Here is a 13,807-nt window from a genome sequence, read left to right on the forward strand (position 1 = left end):
GCATACAAAAAACTTAGTAGCATAGTAAACAACATCTCGACTATACCCACCAGGAATAGTCACTTGCAAATAGTGAGTATAGCTTTTTACTCCTTAGGGGGTGTTAGGGTAAATAACTCTTTAATAAATAGAAGAAACAGAATATAGTGTGCAGCATAACGTTTCTTTGCTTTTCCTAAAGGAAACGGGTACTGCATTACATTTCAGATCACCTAAACATAATACAAGACTTGGTTTAAGACTTTAAAGATTTTGAGACTACCTTACCATCATCACTACGAGATACAAGCCTCGTGCACTCTGTGCATGAAAAATCAAACTCTCCAAGCACGTTTTTCACGTTTTTCATATTCCATGACACTCTGATGGAAAATTTAAGCATGGGTAACAAAAATTGAAGGTTGAGGGAATAAGTACACAAATTCAAATCACACACAAAAAATCAGAATGTGTAAGTAACATCACCATACTTTCCAAGTATTTACATCCCAAACTGTTACTATTCCCTCATAATCAGTACTAGCTTATATGGTTTTTCATAAACTTGTTCCAGTTCAAGCAACTAGGCTTTGTTGTTAAAATAGCAGTTTTGGTGCATATATGTTATTTTTATTATTTTGTTGTTAAAATAGCAGGAACTGTTTCATTAATAAAGATGGAAAACTTTCTGAGTTGTCCGGTTGACACTCTTAGTTCTATGCTAATGAGGGCAAAAGAATGGCTGGAGCTGTTCCTTTGATAAACATGGGAATGGTACGTATTTGCTTTCCTTGCGATCGACAATTGCAAATTTATCTTTACCAAGAGAATCAATTTTCTGTCATTGATTTTATTTATTATGTGGTGGATACTTTGCTTGACTAGCTAACAGGTTACTATTTGATTGATACTTTACTTGACTAGCTACCAGGGAATTGTTAGATTGGATTGGAGTTGAGTCCAAGCCAGTCTTTATGAGTCCCACCCCTCTAGGTGAGACTTGTAAGACACAATATGTGACTCACCATACAATGGCTAGGACTCTTGTCCATTTTAATTGAAGTCCAGTCCAGTCCATTGAGACTACTAGAATACACCCTAGAGAAGACAAGAATCCAATATTTTTAAGACCAAGAGCAAAGAATCTGAAAAGACTTTCTCGCACTGGAATAATCTTTGTATATATGCTTTGGTGGTTCATCACAAGTCAAGATGCTTACATATAGCGGCCACTAAAATATCAATAAAAATTACTTGATAGACATGGATCCTTCGCAAGACCAGGTGACGTTGGTTTCTTGAGAAAAAATAAAGATGCTGACGTACCAGATGATCTTCTCCATCAGAAAACGCCTATGGACAATAATATACTTCACATTGCCGCTGAGTTCAAGCACATAGATTTCTTCAAACAAATCCCACCACAATCGCCATTGTTTTGGACCCCCAACAACAAGGGTGAAACTCCCCTCCACGTTGCTGCTAGAGTTGGTTGTGATGAAGGAGTTGAGTTCCTCATCAACCATGCGAAAAAACTAAGCGTTGATGATGAGGAGAACGAACCCACTACTTATCCAATGACACGAGGAGCAGTGCTTGATTGGGGTCGACGCTTGAAGATTATTCAGGGTGTTGCTAGAGGGCTTCTTTATCTCCACCATGATTCCTGTTTGAAGATAATACATAGAGATTTGCGGGCTAGGCGGGCTAGGCGGTCTAGGCTGTCTAGGCGGGGGCTAGGCGGTCGCTAGGTGGTCTAGGCGGGCGCTAGGCGGGCTAGGCGGTCTAGGCGGGGGCTAGGTGGTTGTTAGGTGGTCTAGGCGGGCTAGGCAGTCGCTAGGCGGGCGCTAGGCGGTCTAGGCGGGAGCTAGGCGATCAGGCGGGCGCTAGGCGGTCAGGCAGGCGCTAGGCGGTCTTGGCGGAAGCTAGCGCCTGGAACGCCATTTTGGAGTCTCCAAGGTCAGGGAAGACATGACGATGGGGCTATGAGCGAGAGACAGAGAGATGAGGATTGAGGAAGAAGAGAGGTCGGGGGTTATGTCTGAGCGAGAGAGAGGGGCTAGAAGACGGCTCGTATTAGGGTTAGGGTTTGAGAAGGAAAATTGCATTTATATATTGATGAAAAAAACAAAAAGAAGAGATGGGCCTCCGATTACTCCTTGCAGCCCGCCTACCACCTTGTTTAGAACATTGGGATTGACATGTTGGTAAATCGATGTACCAGAGGCAAATTCTTCTAAACTAATAATCTCAACGTTATATTTTTGAAAGATGAATGGTCTTAAATCTGATGTGATGGAACATCTAATTAGGTAGTAGCTGAGCAAATAAACTTACTATTTTCTAGTTTATTCTCTCTGGAATATCAGTTTTTAAAAAGTGCATATAGAAACTAAAGTGTGAGTTTAGGCAAAAAGGTCCAAACTCATGCTGCAATTGGAGATGATCACTTCAACAAAAATGTTTAAACTGAGTCCATAATATGCTGTTGTAATTATATTCTCCTCAACCCTCGGCAAAACGTGTGCATGGATTTTAAATTCATAAATCAATTAGATAAGCAATTGAGATGCTAACATTATGAACTTGATTATAAATGAGTTCAAACGTGTAATTCATGGTTTCTAACTTTTTTTGTCATCAATTAAACTTATATAATCCATCTGAGCTGATCTCAAAGTTCACAGATCTTACGAGGTCCGTTAGAAGAAGAAGAACAATGAGGCCAGTTAAAGCAATAGAGAACTGAAACAAAACCACCCAAATAAATAAGAAATGCTTACTTGACTTGAGATTAGATTTTTTTCATTACATTTATTCCATGACTAGTTCTATGAACCAAAGACTGACAAATAAAGGAGGTTAAAATATAGACAATCAAGATGCAGTAATAAGAGATATACAAACATTCAGAAGAAGTAAAATATTTGGAAAAAATTGGGAAAAACCGAGTGTGGCCGGTCGGCTATACTATTTATTTTAAAAAAAATTAGAAAAAAACCGAGTATAGCCGAGCGGCTATACTATTTAAATACACTACATTTAGAAATTTTTAATATATATTGTATATATATATTGTTTTATAAATTTATTTAAATGTTCCAATTATGCCCTTATGATTAGCTAATTAATACGACTATTGATTATGATTGCAATTCATAAACGGGTAAGAAATTAATTTTAGGCCAATAATTACTATATTTGACCTTTTAGTTAATTATGATTTGAATTATAAAATATTTTTGTGTTTGTCCATTTTAATTTTGAAAATCCCATAAATATGTGCTGATACAATAAATAAAAAAATAAATTTTCTATAATCCTTCTTCTTCATCTTCTTCTTTCTTCTTTCTTATTTTTCTTCTTACAATCCTATGGAGGAGGTATAATTATCTATGGGAGAATAATAAGAAAACACTTTTGAAACAACATGTATTGTCATTTGTATATAGTTGTTGTAAATAGATCAGAATGCAATTGCTTGTGTTTCATAAGTATGATTGGATGTGAAATGTTTTTATCTGTAGGAACACAACAAGCGCCCTCCATGGTCTGTTCAACAGGGGCACCCACCTCCCCCTGCCAATCCTGTTCATTAAACTGCTTATGTGAGGCGTGACTAGAAATTGTACAGTGAAAAAACCGAGTATAGCCTCTATTTCTTTTAAAAAATTTGTAAAAACCCAAGTATAGCCGCGTGGCTATACTATTCAATACGAGTATTGTAAAATACATTCGTACATGTTCAATACGAGTATTGTATGTTTGCTTTGTAAAAAAGTGAATTTTACTGAGTCTTTAAGATGTGTACAAAACACGGATTTATTATTGAAATATACGTACGTACATGTATAGTACAAAACTACTCTTATCGATAAACGAAAATCGGAGAAAAATATAAAAGAAAAAGAGGATCCCAACATATATATACTATTTATTGTTAAAAAAAAATTTAAAAAGAGTTTAGTAACATTGGGCGTCTATACTATTTTTAAATTTTTTTTTGGAAAAAACTGAGTCTAGTCACGCAGTTATACTATTTCTTTTAAAAAAGAATTGGGAAATCCGTGTATTGCCGCACGGCTATACTATTTCTTTTAAATAAATTTAAAAAACCGAGTATCGCCGTGCGGCTATACTATTTCTTTAAAAGAAATTAGAAAAAATCGAGTATCGCCACTCGGCTATACGATTTCTTTTAAAAAAATTGGAAAAAACCGGGAAGAGTCTTTTTTTAGAAGGAATATATTTTTGAAATATAAAAATAAGAAGTAAGTGATGAAAGTTTTATAAATTTTTTTATAAAAAAAGAAAAAAAACAGATGGCACAATTAAGTTCCCACTACGTTATTTTAACTTTTTTGATATTTTATTTCATATTAATCAAGTTATCTTGTTTTAAAAGTCTAATTAATAAAGCATATTTCTTTGTATTTTGAAAGTTTCCCTAAATTCTTTGGAAAAAAGAAAATGGTTTCCCAAAAGTATATTACTAGGTATATTATTATTATTCCTCTAATAATATACCTAGTAAAACAATGTACGTATTTTTTTTTTTAAATGAACCTATTTTTCCTCTCCAAATAATGTACCTATACACATTTATAGGTATATTGTAAAATAATTACCTATGGGTAAATAATGTACCTATATTTTCTATAAATTATTGTGTACCTATTTTTAATTTATGAAAAATGTACGGAAATTTCAATTACAAAGTAACTGACTTAGTTTTTTTAATTAATTTTTTTGGTAAATAATATACCTATATTTTATTTAAATAATATATTTATATTTTATACGTATATATTTATATTTATATTTTTTATAGGTACATTATTGGATATGTAATTTACATATATTTTTGTTGGTTTGCAATTTTAGGGGGCGGTATGTGAGAGGGAATGACAACCAAAAGAAATGGGGTGATTGATATGCTATTAATAGGGAGTGTTAATTACAATTATGACAGTTAATGAAATGCTTGAAATAAATTATAAATAAAATATGAAGTTTGGTGGCAACGATGTAAAAATATAGGAATACTACGACCTCTTATATCATACTGGTCATTTAAATTTGAAATTGGGTTTTACACATAGATTTATAGAGTGATGGGTATATGTCTAGGAAATAGAAAATGTAGGGATCTATATTGAACAAGCCCAAAAAATTAGAAAAAACCGTACTATTTAAATACATTACATTTAAAAAATATTGAAAACAACCGAGTATTGCAGCCCGGCTATATTATTTCTTTTATAATAAAAAAATGGGACTATTTCTTTTATATAAAAAATTGTAAAAAAACCGAGCATAGCCTCTATTTCTTTTAAAAAATTTGTAAAAAACCAAGTACATCCGCGTAACTATACTATTTATAAAAAAAAAACAAATGAGGAAAAACCGCGTATAGCGGCTATACTATTTCTTTTTCAAAAATGAAAAATACATACGTACATGTTTAATACGAGTATTGTATGTTTGCTTTTAAAAAAGTGAATTTTACCGAGTCTTTAAGAAGTGTACAAAACACGGATGTATGATTGAAATATAGGTATGTACATGTATAGTACAATATTAAACTTGAAATTGCTAAATTCTTTATACGGGTAATAACTCTGGAGAAGTAAAATATCAAAAGGGGACAATAAAGACTCGGGTAATGGCCTAATAGTAATGGATAATGCTCTAAACTACTCTTATCGATAAACGAAAATCGGAGAAAAAATATAAAAGAAAAAGAGGATCCCAACATATATATACTATTTATTTTTTAAATTTTTTTTAAAAAAGAGTCGAGTAACATTGAGCGGCTATACTATTTTTTTTAAAAAATTTGGAAAAAACCGAGTCTAGTCGCGCGGCTATACTATTTCTTTGAAATAAATTTTAAAAACCGCTATACTATTTCTTTAAAAGAAATTAGAAAAAACCGAGTATCGCCATGCAGCTATACGAATTCTCTATATAAAAAAATTGGAAAAAATCGGGTATAGCCGAACGGCTATATATTTCTTTAAAAAAATATGAACAAATAGGTATAGCCGCTCGGCCGTACTATTTCATTTGAAAAAATTAGAAAAACCCGAGTATAGCCGCCCGGCTATACCATTTCTTTTAAAAAAAATTAGAAAAAAGGCGTATCGCCGCGCGGCTATACCATTTTTAAAAAATTAGGAAAACCCTCGAACAAAATTCATACATAAGCACAAGAATTTCTCAAACTGTAAATACTTTCCACCCACATGTATCCCATAGAAAATCCGTCAATTCCAACAGTGTACCGTCAATTCCAGGTATCGCACATGTGGTCACATGTGTGATACATCCTCGCAGAATTCAGGGGACACAAAGTCGGCCTGAGACGCATTCCTTGCAGCACACGGCTCGGGAGTCCCCGAGACCCGTGTCGCATGGTCATATGCGCGTAGACTTATCCAAAAGTAACCAAATCGTCCGAAGACAAATCATTTCCTAAAAACAACTGAGATGTCCGAGAACATCATAAAATCCAAAGGCAACCAAAGGATATCTTGGTGGTTTTGAAAACTTTTCCAAAACTTTTCTCAAATCAGTCTCAATTTCCCAAACTATTCTCACTTATCAATAATAATAATAATAATGATAATATTATTAATATTATTAATAATATGGAGATTTTGGAGATGTTATTCAAAGGCTAAGGCTTGAATAGCATCTACTGTTGGGCGATGCTATAAATGCTGGAAATCGCAAGCTCGGTTTTTTTTTTTTCTTTCTAAAGACTTTATATAACAAGGCTATATGACTTAATTAGATTTTGGCAGAGCTCCTTCAAATGGGTCTTTTTGTAATTTTTCTATATGGAGATGGACCTAATTTTCTACATGGAGCTATAGCCTTTGGAGAGGGAATGATTGAAATTGGTAGAATGGGTTTTTGGAGTTTTCCTCCTACATTTTATTTTGGGTTCAATTCCTCCTACTCCCCCACCTTTTTTTCTGGTACTGGTAAAATGGTGTTCCGCCATTTCTACTTTCTCTGTCCTGTACTGGTAAAACAGATGTATATTGGTCTTCCCTTCGGTTTTCCAAATTACAAGGTCTTCCATTAATGCATCAAAAGTCAGAAAAGCCAGGGATAAACATAGTCATAGAAACACATAGAAAACATTCCCAGCTAAGAATTCATAATCCACATCATCATCATCATCATCATCAATATCAGAAAATATATGTGGATCAACCAATTAAGATTCATCCTTGGAAATGGGCTCATGAGGAAGCTGCAACTTTTTAATTCGTTCAGCACATCTTCTTCCCAACTCTCCTCCCAGTTTAAGATGGAAACACTCGCGGAGATCAAGCGACTCGAGATGAGGACAACCATCAAGAATGGCCTGCAAGCCATCATTCGTCAGCTTATTCCCACGAAGCTGGAGGTGGTGTAAATCGTGCATCGTTGCTGCTATAGCAAGTGCATCGTCATTAGACTCTCGCCAATCCCAGCTGTACCTCCAGCGGTGGTTAAATTTGAATGATTTCAAACGAGGGCAAGAGGCCCCAACCACTTGTAGAGCAGGTTCATGTGACAACAAACTATTTGAAATTTCAAGCTCCTCCAGCAACGGAAGTTTCGAAGCCACTTCACTCAGTCCCTCATTTGTTATGTTAAAGCAATTGTCAAGTTGGAGGCGTTTGATTCCCTTCGAACTATTCAAAGGTTCAAGATGAATATGTTAGCTGCAGTTAAGTTACACAGCTCACTTGGTTTAACCACCAAGCACCTCATGAATATTTGTATAAACAACCCTCCCTCAATTGCTTGCACTAAAAAAAACTTGAGTTATTTATGGAATTAATTGAGCCAAGTTTACCAATTTTAATAAATAAAAAAATTAAATAGAATACCTGTTGGTGATATACATAAGGAGATCATCGGTGCACTTGTGCTGGATATTGATATCGACCAGATTACCACAGCTACGATCCACTGCCCGGCGGCACATCTTATCCAAGTCGGAGGCCCAGAGGTCGAAACCACGATTGTTGCTCATGTCGACTGTGCGCCAGGTGAGAGGGTCCTTGCAGACGTTGCGCCAAGCCATGCACACCAATTCTGCACTTTTCAAAATCTCGACTGCTCCGAGCCGTGAGAGTATTGAAGCGGTGACGTCCCGGGGAAGGTCCAGCCAGTTTCGCAATTCGACTGGGGGTGGTGGTGGTGTTGGGGGGGTTCTGGATTTGGATTTTGGTTTGCCCTCTGAGCTGCAGGTTTTTCTTGTTTCTTTTCTTGCCCATCAAGTTTTGGTTGGTTGTTTGGATTGTAGGCTTATGAGGGAAAGTTTCGAAATGGGGATTCTCGGGAAAATGGACGATTTGGAGAGTGGGAAACAAGTGATGACTGATCAAATAAAATGGTTCTTGGCCTACATTGATCGGACCGTGAATTTTTTGTTTTGTACACAGGTCGTGCCATGGACTCACTTCTTTTTTTTCCAAGGTTCTCGTTGGTTTTGCCACCGCATATACGGTAAACTACAATTTCACCAAATAGTCTATAAAATTTGATCAAATATTTCATTTTGGTCCCTAGACTTTCATAGCAATGAATTTTTAGAAGCACAAATCCTATATTCTCCCAGAATCTTGGTTATAGAAAAACTTTCAAAACTGGATTCCTAACATTCAAAGCAACTTTTTCATTCAAATACACCCCTTTTTGAATGTTGTCAATGAAAATCCAGATTCAACCTTCATCTACTATATTATTTCATATCAAGTTGTCTTTTTTGTTTCTTTAAAATTAAAATTAAAATAATTAAACAACAATGATCAGGGACATGATAATAAAAAGCTCTTAAACCTAAATATATATAATCAACCAACCTTCCATGATCAAAATAGAAAACTTGACATTGTTCTCATAAAACAGCAGGTTGTACAGTGTACATGGACAATCCAAAAAGTTGCTGCGCTCAGTCTCCCCCAGGGAGCAAAGTAGCCAGATTCCCTTGCAGATAAAGCCACTCTTTCCCTACCCAAAACAGGCAACAACGTTGCAACCCAGAAATACTCCCTTCTTAGAGACAGTCAAATTTCAGCTCCAATTTCAATAGCACTCTCTGTTTCCCAGATTTCAGCTGCCAGACAGTCTCGAATTCAAAAAAGGTCAGAAAATCGAATTTTGGTAAAATCATCATAGAAATCACTATCATCTGAGTAGTATCCATTAAAATCATAAGGATAATCATCATCACAGTCAAAGTCCTCAGAATCATTATAAAATCCATAGTCACATGGTGCAGTACGAAATTCATAGTCATCAATGGAATCATTGGGAAGGCGCAACTGTTTAATTCGTTCGGCGCATCTTTTTCCCAAAGCTCCCTTCAGATCAAGATTGAAACAATTGCGCAGATCAAGTGACTCAAGATGAGGACAACAATCAAGAATCTTCCTCAAGCCATCATTGGTGAGCCGATTCCCGAAAAGTTGAAGGTGGTGTAAACCATTCATCGTTCCTGCTATAGCAAGTGCTTCATCATCTTTCCCGAAAGAATCAATCACAGAGCCACCATTCTCATCACCATTCTCATCATCATTGCTCTCATCACCATTCTCATCATCATTCCAATCATCAAATCCATCATAGGCAGCAAACCCACTGATCCCATAATCCGAAAATTCGGGCCTGTTCAATTTGAATGACTTCAAAAGAGGGCAAGAGCGCCCAACCATTTCTAGAGATGTACGTGAGAGATTGCATTCATAGATCTCAAGCTCCTCTAACAGAGTAAGCTTCGAAGCCGCTTTACCCAACCCCACACGTGATATGCGATAGCAACCAACTAGCCCGAGACGTCTGATCCCACCGCAACTATGACGAATTTTCAGTACGAAAATTTAGCCATTACACAGAAACAGAAATGCAGCCAAACAAATTCTACATCAACATAATATAATTGGAATTTGGAAGGAGATTCCAAAAAGAACAAAACAAATGATCAAGCAATTCTACATGGGTTACTCTGTTCATGTCCATTTTTTAATTTCGAATTGAATATAACATCACAAAAAGACTAATTTTAGGGAATCTATTGAGCAAAGTTTAAGAAATTAATAAAATCTTCATACCAAAACAATCAACAAAATAAAATTTTGAATACCTGTCAGTGATATACTCAAGCAGATCGTCGTCGCCAAAGTGCTCGATATTGATATCGACTAGACGGCCACAGCTACGATCCACTGCGTGGCGGCACACCGCATCCAAGTTGTAGAACATGTCGTCGTCTTCGCCATCGTTGGCCATGTCGATGGTGCGCCACATGAGAGGGTCCTTGCAGATGATGCGCCATGCCATGCACACCATCTGCGCGCTCTCCAGAATCTCGACCGGTCTGAGTCGAGAGAGTATCGAAACGGTGACGTCCCGTGGAAGGTCCAGCCAGTTTCGCATTTCGGCTGGTGGGGTTCTGGATTTGGGTTTTGGCCTCCAGACGAAGGTCTTCTTGTTTCTTTTCTTTCCCATGAGGTTTTGGTTGTTTGGATTCTGGGATTGTGCGGGAAAGTTTCGAAATGGGGATTCTCGGGAAAATGGAGGATTAGGGTTTGCTGCTGGAGAGTGGGAAAATCACTGATCAAATATGAAGTTTCGGAACTATGTGCGATACAAGCGTTTTGTTTGGTTCTGGGCCTACATTCGACCGTGGGTTTTTTTTTAAAAGGTTTATATCCGTGGAATTTTTTAAAGCTTGTTATTTTGTGCACCAAATATTTTTTTTTAAACACCCAACGGGTCTAGTCCAGTAAAAAGGGGAGGCAAACTGGTAAAAAGACCGACCACGTAGAGGGAGGGAACCGAAAAGCTCAAGTTTTGCTCACAAGCCCCCTAAAATAAAGAGTCTTAATTTGCAGACTAATGATCTCAGAATCAATCCTCCACCGCACCTTAGAAGAAAGAAAACGCTTCTTACTGATAGTTGGGCCAGACCATGACTTATTGGTTTGGTTGGTTGTACGTTTGTTTAGGCCCAAGATGGCACGAAAGAAGAAACAAACCTAAAGGTAAATAGCCAAAAACAACATATTTACCTACCTAACCACAAAATTTGAAACACGTGAAGCTGTTTTTAAAAACAAAAAACAAAATATACCAGCATGTTGTAGAACATAATAATGTGTGTGCATGATGCTACAGAGGTTGTTTTTTGTTTTTTTGTTTTTTTGTTTTTTTGTTTTTTTGTTTTTTTGTTTTTTTGTTTTCTAAATAAGTAATCAAGTGTCTTATCAAATATACGTGATTAGGTACAAGTGTGTGTGTGTGTGTTTTTGTGCAAAAGAAAAGGTACAACTGTGTAATGCTATTTGTTAGTAGAGCTTGTAATTGTGGCGTTAATGGTGGTCGCTACCACGTGTATGGGATGGGATTGGAGATATGATTCCATGTCTGGTCAACAAGGAATGACTAGGGAAGAGATATGGTAACATGCTTTTGGGTGGAGTCTTCTGTTTTATTATTATTATTATTATTTTGTTTAAATAAAAATAAATATTAGGTAAGAAAAAAGGATCCAACAAAAGTTCTATGGAGCCATTAGTCCATATATATATATAAGTTATATTGAAGAATGAGAGAATCTAACAAATGATTTCGTGTGCGTAAAAACTCTTAACCGTTTCAGTTACAAGTTCCTTATTTCTTTTATATGTTTTGTTCAATCTGTTCGGTTTCTATTTCAAACCAACAATTTTCTAGTTTTTTTTTAAATTTATTTTATAATTATCTGTGAGCAAATTAGGTTAGAGAGAGCTGATTCAGGTTTATGCAAGTGCAACAAGAGGAACAAACATGACTGCATGGGAACCACTCCACCCATTTTTTTGGGTGTAAGAAAGTCAAAGCATCCAATGCCAAAGAAAATGTCAAACTGTCACCAATAATTGCGCATGATTACAACCAAGAACCAACAATTCTCCCAACGAGCCAAAACCATCAAAACATATTCAATCAATAGTACACAGCTTGAGGAGGTTTTTAACAACAACAACACCACCAACAAGAGAGAGGAGAGAGAGAGAGTGCAAAAGCAGTTTGCAGTCTCTCTTTTTGGATCTCTCAAATATTATATCGTAGTAAACTAGTGCATGATTTAGACTAAATTAATTATCTAAATTAAATAAGAAAGGAAAGAAAACTACCCTTTAATTACTTGTGTTTGATCTTGATCCACCATTGTATCATAAGATTCGTACTTTCATCTTATATAGTCTATCAGCTCCATTCCCCTGAAGACAGAAGATCCTTTGGATCGTGTTTTCGGGGTGAAAATGAACCGAATTCGAGCTTTTTCATCTCCTGCAGTGTTGCCATTGCCAGCTTCTTCCACAACTCCTAAAGAGCGCCCAGAAGATCATAGTTTTGATGGTAATTAATCTAATTATACGCATTCTGATCTTCATTTCGCAATGCCTGCATTTTTTTAAAGTCATGAAAGTCATTGCAAAATGACATCTCTGTGTGTGGTTTCTAATTGCAACAATTTTGCTTTCATTCAATAATGCCAACATGAATCAAAAGGAAGTTTCCTTTCTTGTCAATCACAATAAATTTTGGCCAAAAAGAAACAGGGCATTGCATTACAATAAGTACTGATCTGTGTTAAATTCTTTGTTTAGGAATTGCCACCAATGTTAAGTTATTATTGAAGCTAATCCATGATCACAACGAGGCCTGCACAAAAGAGAATGATGACAGGAAGACGCAAAGGGTGGCTGGAATGATTACCATAATCGACGATGTTAAAGCCAGGATTCAAAAATCTCAATCTATTGGCAGGAGGGCAGAGCTGAGGCGTTGCAACACAGATCTTAGGCCAAATATTCCAAAGGACAAAAGGCCTACGGAGCCAATAATCGATGAGAAAGAGAGGTTGAGAAGGCAGCTTAGCGCGAGCTTGGCAGCGCGAAAGAGCCTAGAAATTATGTGTTCCAGTTTGGGAAAGGAGAAGGAGATTATTGCATCAGAGCTTGCAAGAAAGGTTCAAGAATTGAGTGGAATGGAGGAACACATCAATGATCTTAGAGCGCAAAATGAGAAGTTGTTGGCAAAAGTACAAGCTTGTGCAGCAGAGCACAAAGAGAAGAGGTGTGGTGGGGTAGAGATTCAAGGGAATGTGGCGCTCCAGGAGCGAAACAAGGCGCTTTCAGAGCAACTCCTTAAGTCCCTTGACGGGTGCAGATCCTTAAAGAGAAAGATTAAAGATGCACAGAAGGAAAACAATGGGATGCACTCGGCAATGGAGGAGATGGGGGTCGAAGTTCAAGAAGGCCTTGATCGACTACGAGCCCTCAAGGAAAAAATTACCACAAGTGGTGATGAGCAAGCAACAGATGTTGAAGAGGAGATATCAGCATTGGAGCGTCTGTTTGAGTGCTTCAGCACGAGGATCTCCAAGCACGACCCGAAGAAAGGCGAATTTGCAAAACACAACACTGAAATTGATACTACATAAATAGCATCCTGCCATTTGCATGAGAACGAAGGGTGACTAGAAACCAGAAATGCCTGGTCTCTCCACTTTTGCAATTTTGTTGGTTCTGTTTCTTTTTAGTTGCCAGGACAAGACGCAACTATTCCTTCTTGGAATTACATAAATAAAAGAGGGGAAGGCAGTTGTAATGTTTCAGAAGTAGAAGAGAGATTAGTGATGTTGCATAATGTTGTTGTTCATGTTGCAATTGACTAGTTCAGGTTTCTAGGTTGCATCTACACTGTCCCAATAGGAGTTGTCTAATTCCAAGTTTTCTTCTCGTTTCCTTGTCGTCCTGGATATCAAAGAGTT

General features: G+C 36.7%; 2 protein-coding genes across 2 annotated transcripts; one reads left to right on the plus strand and one right to left on the minus strand.

Annotated features, from left to right (window-relative positions):
• Window positions 1–7,047: 7,047 nt before the first annotated feature.
• On the minus strand, window positions 7,048–10,674 carry LOC110755512 (putative F-box/LRR-repeat protein 23). The gene is made up of 4 exons (XM_021956731.2): window positions 10,130–10,674; window positions 9,246–9,840; window positions 7,872–8,158; window positions 7,048–7,673 (listed from the first exon to the last, which is right to left on the minus strand). Exons 1-4 carry the CDS (start codon window positions 10,492–10,494, stop codon window positions 7,211–7,213), a joined length of 1,710 nt encoding a protein of 569 aa, XP_021812423.2. The 5' UTR covers window positions 10,495–10,674; the 3' UTR covers window positions 7,048–7,210.
• Window positions 10,675–11,983: 1,309 nt separating this feature from the next.
• Window positions 11,984–13,795, plus strand: LOC110755518 (myosin heavy chain-like protein). Its single transcript, XM_021956741.2, has 2 exons — window positions 11,984–12,390; window positions 12,642–13,795. The coding sequence occupies exons 1-2, from the start codon at window positions 12,294–12,296 to the stop codon at window positions 13,475–13,477; spliced, it is 933 nt and encodes a 310-aa protein (XP_021812433.1). The 5' UTR covers window positions 11,984–12,293; the 3' UTR covers window positions 13,478–13,795.
• Window positions 13,796–13,807: the final 12 nt, after the last annotated feature.

Source organism: Prunus avium, chromosome 4 (genome assembly GCF_965620075.1).
Source record: "Prunus avium chromosome 4, drPruAviu1.hap1.1, whole genome shotgun sequence".
Classification (NCBI taxonomy): Eukaryota; Viridiplantae; Streptophyta; class Magnoliopsida; order Rosales; family Rosaceae; genus Prunus; species Prunus avium.

Excerpts from the sequence above, each read along its gene's own strand:
- LOC110755518 (XM_021956741.2), top strand. The coding sequence starts at position 12,294 with ATGAACCGAATTCGAGCTTTTTCATCTCCTGCAGTGTTGCCATTGCCA. Across the intron at positions 12,391-12,641 it reads AGAAGATCATAGTTTTGATG|GAATTGCCACCAATGTTAAG; the intron begins GTAATTAATCTA and ends TTCTTTGTTTAG.
- LOC110755512 (XM_021956731.2), bottom strand. The coding sequence starts at position 10,494 with ATGGGAAAGAAAAGAAACAAGAAGACCTTCGTCTGGAGGCCAAAACCC. Across the intron at positions 8,159-9,245 it reads CACCATGTGACTATGGATTT|AACTGGCTGGACCTTCCCCG; the intron begins TATAATGATTCT and ends GTCGAATTGCGA. Across the intron at positions 7,674-7,871 it reads CTTATGTATATCACCAACAG|TTCGAAGGGAATCAAACGCC; the intron begins GTATTCTATTTA and ends ACCTTTGAATAG.